This window comes from Balaenoptera musculus, chromosome 9 (genome assembly GCF_009873245.2).
Source record: "Balaenoptera musculus isolate JJ_BM4_2016_0621 chromosome 9, mBalMus1.pri.v3, whole genome shotgun sequence".
Taxonomy (NCBI): domain Eukaryota; kingdom Metazoa; phylum Chordata; class Mammalia; order Artiodactyla; family Balaenopteridae; genus Balaenoptera; species Balaenoptera musculus.
In genome coordinates, this window is record NC_045793.1 from 18,798,315 (window position 1) to 18,813,823 (window position 15,509).

General features: G+C 39.5%; 1 protein-coding gene across 21 annotated transcripts in view; it reads right to left on the reverse strand.

The window, feature by feature from the left end:
- CALD1 (caldesmon 1) overlaps positions 1 to 15,509 on the reverse strand; it is a 179,465-nt gene that overhangs the window by 26,007 nt on the left and 137,949 nt on the right. For 15 of the 21 annotated variants that reach the window (XM_036864060.1, XM_036864059.1, XM_036864054.1 and 12 more), the window contains 2 exons: positions 9,163 to 9,309; positions 5,286 to 5,688 (listed from right to left, as the gene is read on the reverse strand). In XM_036864060.1, the coding sequence (XP_036719955.1) occupies positions 5,286 to 5,688; positions 9,163 to 9,309 (550 nt within the window). Of the gene's footprint in view, positions 1 to 3,359; positions 3,438 to 4,727; positions 5,689 to 9,162; positions 9,310 to 15,509 lie in introns of all 21 variants that reach the window. The other 6 variants (XM_036864046.1, XM_036864045.1, XM_036864043.1 and 3 more) reach the window with 1 other exon arrangement.

The window sequence follows — 15,509 nt, forward strand, 5'->3', positions numbered from 1 at the left end:
AATTCCTTTAACTCGTTTCTCCTATTTTGGAGTCTGAGATATTTCCCAGATACCTCCCAAAATGTACTATCTAATTTACCATCCAAAAATGTACTATCTAATTTACCATGTGTATAAAATAGATTTGTAAAACAATACATGTCTAACAGAAGAAAAATCCCTTTTTTTCAAGCTCTGCCTTTATTGGCAAAGTTATGGTAGATGGTATGCTTATATTCTCTTTGGAAGACTTTCTTAGAAAAATTCCCAGTGAAATAATGATAATGATGCTGACTGCAAATTATTTTTTCTTTCTGGGAAATGAATAAATAAAGTAATTCCATAACACTTTAGGAAGCACAGTGGGATGGATTCTATAGCAGATTCAACCTAAGCTAATGGGATATTCTGAGCCCACTCAGAAAAGCATTAGAGCCTCTAGATCAAAATGTTACCATGAAGAGAATCTATGCTGATGGATTAATACGGGGTTACGTATCCTGAAGGAGCTAAAGTGCTTCCTACACAGATAACACCAGCATGCTCATATGAAAGGCTCTGGTCAAATGTGATCATTGGGATAACACTATGGGTATCTGGGATATTCAGTGGGATAACACATGGGTGTATGTGTGTGGGCTGGGAATTCCAGTGACATGCCCTTGTGCCAGAGAGACACTCAGAAGGTTGTGAGCAAGTCTGAAAGGACTGAGACGCCAGTCTCTGTGCTGCATCGCTTTGCATCATTTGATTCCAGAATAGTGATAAGAACTGTTGCAAGTTACAGATTTTCAGACTAAGTTGAATATACTTTTGTTAGGTTCAGAAGCCTCAATTCCTTTTCCAAGTCCAATGTCTACCACATGGATATCCTTGCTACTTGCTACTGGTCCACGGACAACATGGATTTCACCAGGGAGCTGAGGCTCTACCCAGACCCACTGAGTCAGAGTCTGTGTTTCACAAGGTTCCCAGGTGATCAGCACGCACACTGATGTTTAGTGAGAGGCTCTGGCCTACGTGGTATGAACATCAGTTTCAATATTATATGAATAGCTCTGCTGGAAACTGTTTTCCTATTAGAGGTCAGAACGAAAAAAGAGTTCTGGGGTCAAGAACTAAAAGGAGGCATTTTATAGCACAGGGAACTATATTCAGTATCCTATGATAAACTGTAATGGAAAAGAATATCAAAAAAAAGAATGTATATATCTGTATAACCGAATCACTTTGCTGTACAGCAGAAATTAACACAACACTGCACTTCAACTATACTTCAATAAAAAAATTTTTTTTTAAATTAAAAGGAGGCATTTTATAGTTGGGGAAGAGAAAAAGCTAAATTAGGTTTCAAGGTTGCTGGTCATCTGCGATCCATCACCACAAAGAGTTAAACTGCACTGGGAGAAAGAAGGTTTTTTGTAAGGTATTGGAGTGACTTCTGGAAATGTTGCTCACCTGACGTTTGTGTTTACCTATCCTGCGTAGTTCCTTGAATTCAAAGGAAAGACTGTTTTTGAGGGGGGGAACAAAAAGGTGGGATGCGGGGCAGGGATGGAGGAGGGTGTTTACAATGGCTAAATCATGTAAAATATGATTTAAAGTTATCTACATGAAGCAACTACACAAATAGCTGGAGAGGGGGAAAATCTAGTCATTCAACTAGTAATTTATGTATGCAATGTTAAAACAGGAATAGCAGATTTTTTTTTTTTTAAACCTTGGGTTGAGGAGCTAACCTGTCCTTGTGTCAAAAAGAGGCCAAGTTTTGGGACACTGGAATGTGCTGGAGGGCAAACAGGGAAAGAGGCAGGTCTGAAATCATCATACCATGGCCATTATTGAACTGGGGCCTTATCTGAAAAGAGGCAAAAGGATGATCGGATGACTGCTGATGAGCCCCTTCCAGCTCACGGACACAATACATGAACACAGAATGCCTTGGTCATTAAAAACAAATCACATCTAAGTGAACTGAATTAAATTAGGGTGAATTCAAACAGTTATTCAGCCTCTCCTCCTGCACATAAACTTAATCACTGAGTTATGATTTCATGCCCTCTTTCTTCTGTACTTAAAGATATTCCCCACAAAACACTAGCTTTAGAGATGAACCCATGTGGGATATTTCTGTTTGAGTTTAGTCCCAAGGTAATTGTCATGTTTTGGAGATGAATTTGTAGGTGTTCTTCTGTTACAAAATGAGAACAATGTCTCCCAACATGTTTAACAATTTCTTTAGCTGCTTCATTAGAGCCAAATTCAATTTTCTAGTTATTAGTATTTACTCTTTCTCCTGCTTTTAACTGGGCAGTGTTCACATTCAGTTTTCACTCCCAAGCCACCACAAGTTCTATTAGAAACAGGGAGGAACACATACCGTAAACAAAATAAACGTAACATGAACTAGGAGTTCTTACTTTTTACGTGAATCTTAGGAAAAAAAAGTTTAAGAAAATAACCATTCCCCTGTTTAATCTCATCTATTTGCTAAATATGGATTTTTCTGTGTCTTATTCTATGCCATAATGGGCAGAGAAATGCAGCAAGAGTCCATTTGAGTTGGAGCTCAATAGCTACAATTCAGTCCCACAGGCAGAGTAATTCAAGTCTTTTTACCTTTGATACTTTAATTTTACCATGTTTAAGTACTTTGAACTTGTTAAATACTGTCATAGTTTTTAGGATTGCTTGGAACTGACATAAGCATGATGGTTAAAACAAGGTCAGGCTTTCTGATGCAGCATTTTAATTATGTCGGGGGCATAATGACATTCTCTCTGCAGCTCTGGTCCACTGACTTGTTTACTTACCTACAGTCAAACACCCTGGCACCAGCTCCTGTGTGTGCCTCAGAAATGCAATGCAGAACACTGTGCCAAACTTTTCTTTTGAAAACCAAATATCATCTTCAGTTCATCAAATTTTTTACTGAGATGTGTGGGAGTATTTTTCCTTTGAAAAGTTAAATCATTAATCAAAGCCAGTTGGAAATATTTCATGATTGAAACGAAAGTAGGATGGCTCAAGGAAAAAAAAATAGCACTTGGGAGAGTAGAAAGTGGGTAAGATTGATCAGAGGAGTGTTTTTCAAGCTTTCTGACTGTGACCCACAGTAAATAAAGACAATTTATATCACAGTGCAATACCTACTGGCCACGATGCCATCTGATATTTTCTATTCTATTTCATTTTAGAAATACAGATTGACACAGCTAGCTAATTTTGAGATGATTTAAGCTGATTTCACCATTCAGTGGATCATGAGTCATGGCTTGGAAAACACTGGATTAGAGGTTACAATTTTCATCAGACCTGAAATGCCATGGAACGCTGCTCTCTGAGGCTTTATGACTAGGTTCTGTCTCAATGATATTTACCTCTTCTTTTTTGAAGGTAGGCTTGTCTTCTTGGGACTTTCCTCTTTTAGCTTGCATTTTAGCCCCCCTTTCTTCTTCCTTTTTATTTTCAAGAATGGTAAGGTCACTCATTTAAAAGAAGCCCTTGCTAGCTTACAAGAGTGAGAGGGTGCTCAGGTCACTCTGCATGTGGCGTGAAGTGACTTCTCTTTGGCTGTCCCAATGCTCACATTCCCCCCATGCCAGTGGTTCTAAACAGCAACGTGGGACAGTTTCCTCCCACCAGAATCTTTTCTCATGAGCCTGCCATCGTGCTCACTGAAATCTAGCGTGATGTGGTGCATCTAGTGCGTGTTGACAAATCTTGTGTGTGGTCTGGTGCATCTTGTTCCTGATCATCTCAATGGAAGCTGTGTTTATGAGCCCCTTGTAAGAAGCAGGAGTGAAAGACAACTTCAGTGCAATGCAGACTTAGTGATAGAGAGTTCTCTCTGGAAACGTGGATACACAAGCATTTCTTTTTTCTTTTTCTTTTTTTTTTTTGCGGGGTAGATGGTGGTGGTATGGTGGTGGTGGTTAGGTATAGTGCTTTTAATGCAGCCTTGCAGACAGACAAAAAAGTATTTCTTAGCTTATAAATATTCTCCCACCCCCAATTTCCACACTTCCTTGTGCTACATAAATTTGCGTCACCCAGATGGTAAAAGACGCAAAATGTGTGCTCTTAATTGCCAGTCAGTTTTCAGTGGATGCTACCCCAGATGAATGGCTTTCTGCAAGTTTACATTAAGCTCAGGTCTACATGATGGCAAATCAGGGTTTTGACACTTTTTATAAAAGGTCCAAACTGGCTCCTTTCCCTCCCTTATTACCAGTTAATTCCAAGGGGGTTATTTTGCCTCCTTAAGATGATATTTCTGACCATGATTCATCATGTCAGTTTCCCACCCCAACTTTTAGCATATTTTATTAAATGCCAAACACACAGATAAAGTGAGGAGTTATGGTCCCCCTGCCTCATGTAGACCTGTGGATAGAGATAAGTTGTTAAAAGGAATGAGTTTAGATGCAGTGCAGAATCATAAGTCAATGCAGCACCACCACATTTGTCATCTTTGGGTTAATTCATTTTTTCTGGTATTCATAGCAACCAAGCACAGAGCAATTCACTTCTCTCTGGTTGTACCAGTAAATTTGGTTGGTGGAATAGTTAGCTATCAATTGATTGCTTTATGCTTGCACATTGCTATGACCTAAAAAAATGAGCAGCTTGCCAAATGATCAAGCACGTGGGGCTGTAGGAATGTGGGCTCAGTCCCAAATTTGATGTGCATTACATTTCTCATAAGTTGCAGGCATCACACATTTGGTGCAAAATGTTTACTGTACCTGTTTCTTTTGGACAGCTGTCTGAAGTTTATCTTCTTGTACTTTCTTTTCATTGACCCACTTCCCTTCTGTTTTCTCCTCTACCTTTTCCCCTTTTATCTTTTTCTCTTGCATTTCCCTTTTTTTCTCTTCTAGTTGCTTCTTACGTTTTTGCTCTTCTATCTTAGCTCTCTCTTCTTCCTCTGCCTTTGCCCTCTGCCTCTCCTCTGCTGCCCTTCTCTCCTCCTCCTTAATCCTTTCCCTCTCCTTTGCCTCCCGTCTTTCTCTCTCTTGTGCAGCTGCTTTTTCTTCTGCTTCCTTTCTTGCTTTCTCCTCTGCTATCTTTCGTTCTTGCTCGGCTTTAATTCTTTCCCTTTCTTCTGCTTCCAACCTGGCCCTTTCTGCCTCAGCTCTTTCCCTTGCTTCCTGTTCCATCTTTTCATTATGGGGAATCTCATCTGAGCCTTTTTCCCTCTCCTCTTCTGTCTTAGGCTCATCTGTACCGATTTGCCCATTTTTCAATGACATTACTGTTTCCTCCTGGGTTTCTGCTGCTTTCTCTTCTGCCACCACCTCTACCTGATTTTCTTCAATGCTCCCTTGCTTTGGCTTCTCTTCTTCTTCGTCCTCCTTTTCTTTTTCTTCTTCCTTTTTCTCTTCAGCATCCATCCACTCATTCTTCTGGTGGGACTTGGTGACTGTTTCTGTTTCCTCTATCTCGTATCTTTCTCGGCGACTTTCGCTTTTTTCTTCCTTCTCCGCCATTTCATTTTCTGCTGCGTTGTTTTGCATTCTTCTGCTGGGTAGCAACAAACTTGCATCTGCTATTGTTGGGTCAGAATCCTTCTGGCGCTCCAGTGCTTCCTGAAGGCGTTTCTGGCGTCTTTCCTCCCGCCGGGCCAGGCGCTCCAGGAGTGCAGCCTCATCGTCGGCCTCCACCTGAGTGTCTGGGGTGGTCGTCTTGACCTCCTCGTCGGGCACACTGGACAACAGAAACAACAGCAAGGACAGCTTGCTGATTAATCGGTCAGCTGGACTCATGTGCTGTGCCACATGGGAACTGTAGCAGATATACACATCTCCCCATATATAACCCCATATTAGTACATTCCTGCCTAGCTTTCAACTGGCAGCATATGCAAACCTTTGCCCATGGTCTTTCTCTGGCCATGGGGAATCTATTCCGTACACTAGAAGTGCTCTGAGTATTAATGCCACCTGGGCATTTTGCCTCAAGCAACAATTGATGAGCATTAATGCATAAATACCTCAGCTCGCCTCACCTTTGGAATCAGATAGCGCTGAGGTGCCTATACCGCAGTGGATCTTAGAGTTCCCCGGTGGAATTAAGCTCCTGATACCCACAGTGGTAATTTGCTTGGTAATGAAACCGTTATTTGGTTGCTTTCCCTTCTCTGTCTCACTTCCCCACACTGCTACCACTTTTTCCTGGGATCATGTTATAAGTAAACTGTGCTCAAATCTTTGTTTCAGAATCTGACTTTCAGGGAACTCAAACTAAGACAAGAACCAAACTGAAAAAATGAATTCCTCTTGTATCATGTAGTGTTCCCACATGTTGCCAAGTCATCTGGAATTCCTGATCTGGATTGCTGGAACTCTAAGCACTTTGAGAGGATGGGGGTGTATGTTATAGTGCAGAGATGCTATACTCAGGCCAGTGACCCCCATGGTGGAGACATCTAACTGTCCACCACAATTTATGCTCCTCTTTCCTTAGTCACAGGGAAGCGATTGCCTGTCAAGGATTATATTTCCCACCCTCCCCTCTTCCCCGCCCCTAGGTGGGGCCCCATGACCAATAATTCCAATGAAATGTGAGCAGAAGTGAGATGTCCAGACCAGGACAAGTAAGAAGCAGAGGTACATTCTCTTCCCTTTCTACCTCTGTCTACTGGCTAGATCAGAGGACTCCAAAGCCCCTGAAGTTGACAGAGTCACAGGAGGAAAGAAGATAGGGAACCAGTTCTACCAGTCAGAAATACCCACACTGGACTAGTATGTGTTATTGCATCAAACTACTAAACTTTGGGGACTCATTGTTAAAGCAGCTGATGTTGCCCTAACTAATAAATATACCATCTCCATTCTTTGTCAAGATTTCCATGAATAAACGGTCTCTTGCCCTTCTTTTCTGCAGTAGACAAAGAATAGTTAAATTTGATGTTTATAAGAAAAGAAAAGAAAATCTCTAAAAACCAGACTGTAGCATGTCCACCACTGTGCTCACTATTGCAGGATGCTGGACACTGCCCATGCCAGGGGTGCTGGTCTTCACTGCAGGAAACAACCAGTCATGTGATACTAGGACTGTGACCAGAGTTGGAAGAACATGCCTCGCAATGTTTAGAAACTCCATCAAATTTCATGGTTCATACCAACCTTGGCCCTTTTGAAGTTCAAGTTCACTTAATTTTGGAAAAACACATTTCACATTTAACAACAAGAAATGGCAGACTAAAGGCTAGATTCTAAACTTTCTTGGCCTCAGCTGTTGCTGTAAGATACTGTCTCCATGAATTAGACACATAAAGATTAAATTTCACTGAAAATGCAAATAGTTTAGAATTTAAGGGGGAAAATCTATATACATAAGGCATTTGGATCAACTGAATTCAAATAATTTTTAAGAGGTACCCCAAATTCCAAAATGCTAGCTGGCTTAAAGAACTCTTGAGTTAAGAAACAACAGACTCTACTGAACCTTTCTTTGCTATTTATAAATCAGGACAGCAATCAACAGGAGAAGCTGAGTACCAGTCAGTTGTTTAGCCGCAAGAAGAATACTTATTCTTCTTGTGGCTAACTAGTATGTCAGAGGTAAATCACATGTTATCAGATCTGAATATGCGCTACTAAAAAAAAGAATTTTGTACTCAATCAATGCATGAAATAACTAATAATAGTAAAATGTGAAAAAAGAAGAGAAACACAAGTAGAAGCAAGACTTTAAAAGCAAGAAAACTATAGGCACTAGTAATTTTTTAAGGCATTGTTGATTACTCACTAATAACCAGATTCACAAAAGGCCTTAAAATGTCATTTTTAAACTCTTTCTTTCCCATGCCCTTCAACTCAGAAATAGAAAAGGCAGTGAAGACTATGCAGCCCTGATCTGTAAGACTCTGCTACCATCTTCCTAATAATGGTCAAAATTACTATGTGCAAGCACTGTGTATTTTACAGGTATTATCATCTCATTTAAATTTAACAACATTCCTAAAAGAAAGGTATGATTTTTACTTCCATTGGACTGAAGAAATACAGTTAGTGAAGAACGGGTCAAGCTGGGATTCAAAGCCAGGTAGTGAACCCCAGAGAACCTCTTTGCTATACTCCCTCCCTAATCAGGAGCTACTTACTGAGGGACAAAGTCTGTTTTTCCACCTAACCAAGAAGCTTCCTGATTGAATCATCCTGCCTGCCAGCATGTTCACTACTGCCTTCAGAAACCCTCTGTGTACCCACTCAAATTCACGTTAAAGAGGCCAGAACTCTTTCCCTTCAAAATTTTCTACACAGATTGAATGAAGGGGATTATCAAATACAGTGCCCTCCCAACACACACAAAATAGAAGAATCTAAAACCAAAGCCACACAGAAGATCTTACATGGTGATTTCATTATATTTAACCAGTCCACGATTTAAAAATAAAATTATTTTTTTTCTCCATTCCCCCTCCCCATCTTTTCTATACCTTGGGGCATATAAATGATATATACTAACTATTAGCGTAATGCACTGTGTGACCTCGTATGTGTGAACTTGTAAAAGCCCCTTTTGAAAAAGTTGAACTTATTAAGTATTCTCGACTTTCCTGATTTCTACCAGGACTGGTATAGGAAAAAATGTAGTACTAAACTCATAAGCTTGTTTGAATAATTACATTAAATTAAACAGGATTCTGCACCTTGTTGAATATTGTAGAGATCAAAGAATACTGGTTTAGGGTGTATATCAGGAAAAAGAAGACATTTGCAATTCATGCCTACTTTTAAAATTCAAATATTATCTGCTACTGGTAGGTACAGAGGACTATTAAACTAATACATCTTCAGTTCAAAACAGATAACAATACCCTAAAGAATGAAGGTAAATAGTTTTCTTTATTTAAGCATATAACCCACGATTTTTAGTAAATAAAAAATTTATTAGATTACAAAAGAAAATAAAATCCTTCAACTGGGGTGTGTTTAGGGGATGGGATGCGGGGGGTGGGGTGGGGAGAAAGGAGCATTGGTGTCCTAATGTCTAAATCAGATTGACTGTCCAATCTGGTTAGTTGCCTAAAATATCCACAGAAGAATTAAACAAGCTAGAAAGACGGAAAGAGTTGAATTGGGCTGAGAAGGGGATGCTTTGCCCAACACATTCCTTTCATCAGACAGGCTAAGAAGCAACTGGAAAAATTCTCCCTTCTGAAGAGGACAGTACCTGTTCTGGGTATTGACCTCCACTTGGTCAGTCACCTGTCCCAAGGATTCTTCCTCTTGCTTCTGCCGCAGCCTTTCCTGCCGGGCACGGCGGCGCCGTTCCCGGGCGGCCTCTTCCTCATCATCGTCGTTCCGCTGGTAGGCAATTCTGTAACATCACAAAGACAACTTCTTGAGCTTGCCAACTGCCCACCATCTTCACCAGCTTCTTGGAAGGATCGACCCTGAACTTGACTACTTACTGAAACATAGAGTTCTAAAAGGATGGTTCTGTTCCTTAAGTTTAGAGACCTGATCTGACTAGTTTTTAAACTTTTAAGTATCTGAAAAGCATTAGTCCAATAGCTACAGAGGATAATTTACAATGACCAAATAACAGCTTAAACTAAAAAAATTTACACAAAAGCAACTGCCTTTGGAGACTGTGGGTTAGCATATTTAGATTTCTTTACTCAGCTGATGATTAGCATGTTAAGATTTAGAAGCAGAAATCCAAAGAACTGAACTGAAAGTACTCAAAACACTTATTGAAAAGATTCAGCATGTTGTATGAATTATTTGTGGATATGTTGTCACAAAGGTCAGAAAAGAATCAAGTTATGTTACCAAACCAGGACTTTGGCATTAATAAGCCAAACAGCTAACTAAAATCCAGAGCAGGATATCCTCTTTGCTTGGATTTAATTTTTTCCTTTTTGTTCACTTTCACTGAAGAAAAGTGTTATTGACAACTGATAGGAGGCTTCACAGTCAGTGCAGCGCCCTCTAAGGCCCCCTCTTTTGTTCTAAAACTGCTTTAGTGTCCCACTACCCACACGCTGGGCACATCTTGGGAGCCCACAGGTGTGTATTTAGATAGAAACCTAAGGGCTAAGGCAGGTAGGAGAGGCGCAGAGGGTTTCACATGCATATATGGTATTTAGCTTTCCTAATTTATCGGAAGCAAAGAACTACTTAGGGAAATTATACAATCAATATCACTAGTTAGATACGTTTCCCCTAATATTTATTCCCCAGTAAAGAATCGGAGCCGGGGAACTCCAGATGCCCAGACTCATGAGGAGATAGCCTGCGTGGTCACCTGGCTGTTTTGGAAGGAGGACTGTGTACGGACATACGGAGTGCTGAGAAGGCATGGCAGTGCTGGCTGGCCCAGGAACAAGCTGGCCCAATGGATGCATGGAATGCAATGGAGCTGCACTGTGCAGCAGACTGCTTTTTATCTTGGAGAGTTAACAAGCTTTTTTACAGTGTTACTTACATATCTACAAATAGAAATCCAGGTATGTAAACGTTTCATGCTTATCAATAATGACGAAGCTAAAATAATTTACAAATGAAAGAAAACAAAACAGCAGAATCATATAATTTATACCAACGAAACGAACCTAATATGACTGATGATGGTTTGCTCATGTTAGATTTACAAACTAGGTATTTTTAGATCCAGTACTTTACTTTACCTATCTTTTGACTTCAATAATACAAATGCTATGAATGTTTTTGACCTTACAAAAACAAGATGAACAGTTCTGAAGGTTGGTTGGTTTGTTCTTTGCTACTTAAGAAACTCCGACTTCATACTTGCTAAAATGTGCTAGTGTGCAATATTCAAATGCCAATATAAATAAACTGTCACTTAGTAATTCTATAAAGCTGACTGGTTTATTTCCACAAATATGGAGAGAAGGGCAGTGTGATATAGTTAAAGGATAACTAGGTTAATACTCAGAAAACCGAGTTTCTAGAACTGGTCTCTCCCCAGCTTGCAGCCCTTTGATTAGCCTGCATTAAACTGCCTTGTCTGTAAGTGGGTGACAATCAAATGAAATCATGGGTGTATTGTGGTAAGGCATACTACAGTGTAGTATTTTGTTGTTATTAGGAAAGTGCAGTGGAGGAGCTGCTTTGTGAGGAAAGATGAGTTCAATTTTAGACTTGTTGAATTTGAGGTGACAGCATGACATGATTTGAATGTTCCTTTCTAATTCAATCACATTGTAGTTTGCAGTTGAAAGCCCTTCCCAGTGGTTTGGCTTCAGTCTTCAGATTCTTGGCCTCATATTCCTTTGGCTTATTTCTCAGTAGACAGCTTTAACCACAGCAGGGAGAATGAGTCCTTAATGACTGCTTCCCAAGCTAATCAAACAGAAAGTCTTAATTTGCCCTTCTACGTCTCTGGATCAGCCATGAGGTCTTGGCTATTACTTGGGGCCTTCCTTTTCCAAGACAAGCAAGACGCATAAAAGCTCCATATGGGACACCCTATGGCAACAACAAAACCCTCCCCGCTCCTAAATGCAATCTCATTTGAAGCCCTTTATTTCCCACTATACTTGAATATCTCAGGGGTGTTACTCTCCCTCCTCCCACCCACCCAATGTGCTTCATGGCGGATGCTGTTGGCTTTTAGTTCTGACACGACCTAGATATGCCTTCTGTCTCGGCCAGGTCACACTCAGTCTTCCTTCATCTTAGGTTTCTCATCGGAGGCGTGGCCTTCCACAACCAGATCGCTGCCCCTGTCTCTGCTAACTCTTCTTGCTTCATACTGCTTAAAATTTATCATCACTTTCCATGGGTGGACTCTTACCTAGGATACACAGTTGCCAGAGCTAGATTTTTGAGGACTTTTTATTGCTACTAATAAAGAAACATGTTAAAATTGTTTTCATAGTTGAAAACAAAAAAGGAGCCAAAATGTTTTCATGGCATTTTGAATCAGAACGTGCCCGGCTGCTGGCTCAATAACATATCAGTTGACTTTGTAAGTGAAACTGTGCCCATGCCAAATGACTTGATATGTGTAGAAATTCTTCAAATGTGGGCCTCCCTACTTTAGTCCTCAGAGGGCAGAGCACACAGCGCTTGCTTAGCTTTCAGGCCTCTCCCACGGCAACTACCCTTCATACTACTACCAGAGGTTTATTACTTTTCTTTCAAAATTGAAAAACCTTAGTTGTTAAATTTTTTCTGATTCTAAAAGTAACATGCACTTATTATTTTCTTAAACCAGACATTAAAAAATGTACAAAAGAGAAAGTAAAAATCAGTTCCCTAATCCACCACTCAGATATGAACATGATTAACATTCAATGTATTCTACCAGAACTTTTCCTTTGCATGCATAGATATTTTAATTTTTAACAAAGTGGGATCATGTTATATATACTACTTTAGAAACAGCTTCTTTAATTTACCTTATTTATGACTATTTTAACACATTAGCAAAATATAATTTCCAACAGCAACACAGTGTTCTATGACTAGATGTACGTAGTGGATGTATGTATGTGGATGTACTATAATCTATTTAACCAGATTTCTACTGATGGGCAGTTAAGATTTTTCCAAATTTATGTTCTTATAAACAATGCTGTAAAGGACATCACTATAGATATACTTTTACCACTTGTTCAATTACTTACCTAGGAAAAATTCTCAAAAGTTAGAATTCCTGAGTTTAAGATATGCTCATTTAAAGGCTCCTGTTAAACACTGACAATTTGCCCTCCAGAAAGGTATGTAACATCAGCAATGTATGAGTGCTAATTTCACCATAACAAGAATTTATCCCAAAAGACAGATGAGAACACAACATCCTTAATATGTCCACATGATAGCACAACAACTCTGCTTTAGGCTTCAGTTAAAGACAAAACGTTAACGTTCTAACTTTTCACACACCAGACTTAAGTGTATTTGAAGTGCTGCTGACTAGTAAATCTCATACCTAACCACCCACTGGGTTGTAATAAAAGCATAACAATCCATTTGTTCTTTCTGTGAAAGTTCAGCAGATGCTGGCAGTAACCAGTCTACTGTATCGTACACTATAAAGACAACTGATGTTCCCAGATGATTCAGAGCAGCAGAGGACTCGAAGTTCCTCTGAGTCATCTGAGAAAGATTAAACTATGTTTATTAGAGTTTTAATCAAATGCATTTTACTTAAAAAATGAGTAATCCCAAATGATATGTAAGGCACCTTTTATTAAATAAAATGTTCAATTGACTTTCCCACCCAGGCTGGGGGTCAGCAGGTTTACTCTGGAGTATTATGCTTTGTTTCTGGGTAATTGCCTTTGCTCATCTCTTAGAGACCACTTGGAGAAAGGTATGATTGACCTTACTGCCGGAAGCCCAGTGCTGCTGGCAGCAAAATGGCTCATCAAATATTCGGGAGAGAGATGATCTTGTGTATGTGTGTGTGTGTGTGTGTGTGTGTGTGTGTATGTGTGTGTATCAATAAGTGCTGAACAATCTCAGAAGTCCGTAATAATTACATGATGTTATTTGACTGTGTCAGTGGTATGAAAAAAGCAGAAAGGTCTGGCTTTTCTTCCATTCCCAGAACCACTGCCTAAATATCCTGGTGTTATATTATAAGAAAAAACAGGTCTATGCAATGGGAAAACTCTCTTGGAATGTTGTGGCTTTCACACCAAAGACTTTTTAAGTCTTTACCACCAGACCTCTACTGCCTCAGTGTATTCAAGTAACACTATAATCATGTTACAAGCTGTGCCTTTTAGATAGAAAGTTCAAATAAATAAAAGTATTGCAGACATGGCAAATAATGAAACCACTGAGGACTCAGCATCTTTACATTTGGCTGGGCCAGGGTCTAAATGTACACTAGATGAGATAAAGAGGAAGTGGCAGAGGCTTCCACAGTAAGACACAGGAGCAAGGCACTAGCTGTCACCTTGCCCCAATGTCCCCCTCACCCCATCTTCTCCAATAAATATTTCTCAAGACTTGCTCAACACTGGCAAAATTCTCACTATGATTTCATCTACAGTACAGAGTTTTTTAACCCTGTGTTCTCCATAGTGTGAAGAATGTTACTCTCATTTCCTTTCATTTTGTCTGGTTTTTTTTATTTTGCTATTTTCTGATTTGAGACTCCAGTACCTGATCCTTAAAGTTTTCAAGTAAAAATGCTGGCAATAACATTTTATTAACAAGACAAGATCTCTTATCAGGAAACCATGTTTAAAAATAGAACAAGAACAAGCAATAACCAGTTTTATGAGGGGGTTGATTTTATTACAAGTTGAAGAGCACTAAAGAAAAGATTTAATTTTCTATATCTTACAGCAATGGTTACTAACATTTAAAGAATGTGGATCTCTTTAAAATATCAAGAAGAATTAAAATATCATGACAGTTGCTTATAGTTTTGTTATTTATTAAAAATGTTTTATAAAGTCTATAAACTCAACACTGCATAAAAAAGGAATCTGTATCTTATAAACCACTGCATTTATACATTTTTGCAGAGCAGTCTTTCATACCTGAAACAGTTATTTATCAGACTACAGAAAATAAATTTAGGAATCTCTTCCAATAACTTCACCACTAGAGAACCACTGGTATATAGAAAGAGATTACCAGAGTGCCACCGAACAGACTCTGACTTGTCCCCTTCAAGCTCTTTTGCATCCTTTAACATTCCTTGTGCTTGGTAAGCACACATAAACATACACATACACAGACACACACGCAAACCCGCAGGTTAAGTGAGGAAAACCTCGGAGAAAATAAAAGGCTCAAGGCACTAAAATGAGGCCCGTGTACAAAAGACTTATAGAGATCCCCATTCAGATCAAAGTTTCCAAGTCTCTCTGTTTTCCTTAATTACTTCTGCCACATTCCTATATTTTAAAAAGAGAATGTTGCACCTAAAATTCCAACAGAACAAATAAATTCGCTACCTGAAAGAAGGACTCCTACCAATAGTTCATCATCTGTGAATTCACAGTAACTTATAGGCCAGCAGACACTTAGCTGAACCCTAAGATCCGCTTTCATCTCCCTGCATCCCTTTGTACCTCTTCTTTCATGCAAGGAGTCATCCGATAGAAGGTGGTGCTGGTTGAAAAAGATTCCAGGTTGTAACTGTGACACTCAATCCCAAACACCATCCTGCCCCCAGCTTTCTGCAGCTGTGCATTCCCCACACAGGCCAGACTCAGGAGGAAGACTGACTGGGGTTCACATCTGCAAAGGACTTCTTAGTCAATTACATTTCTTTGATTTCCATCATTCTTGGTTCTGCCAATGTCATTGTCTTAGCCTGGGTCTTAATATGGGATCCAACTTAGAGTTAAAGCCTCATGTGGGTTGAAAATGTGGTCATCAACTATTAGGAGGAAAAATGATTCATACATACTTTCAGTATTGTTTTTCATGTGCCAAAAAACCCCAGTGATTTTCTTTCGTAATATGAAATGCAAGCGATTCTCCAAACATATCCAATTGGCCCTGTGAATTGCTCAAATGCTCTTAGTAAAATTTCAGGCAATGCTGTGATCAGGAGGGAAAATCCTGACCTGCTGAAAT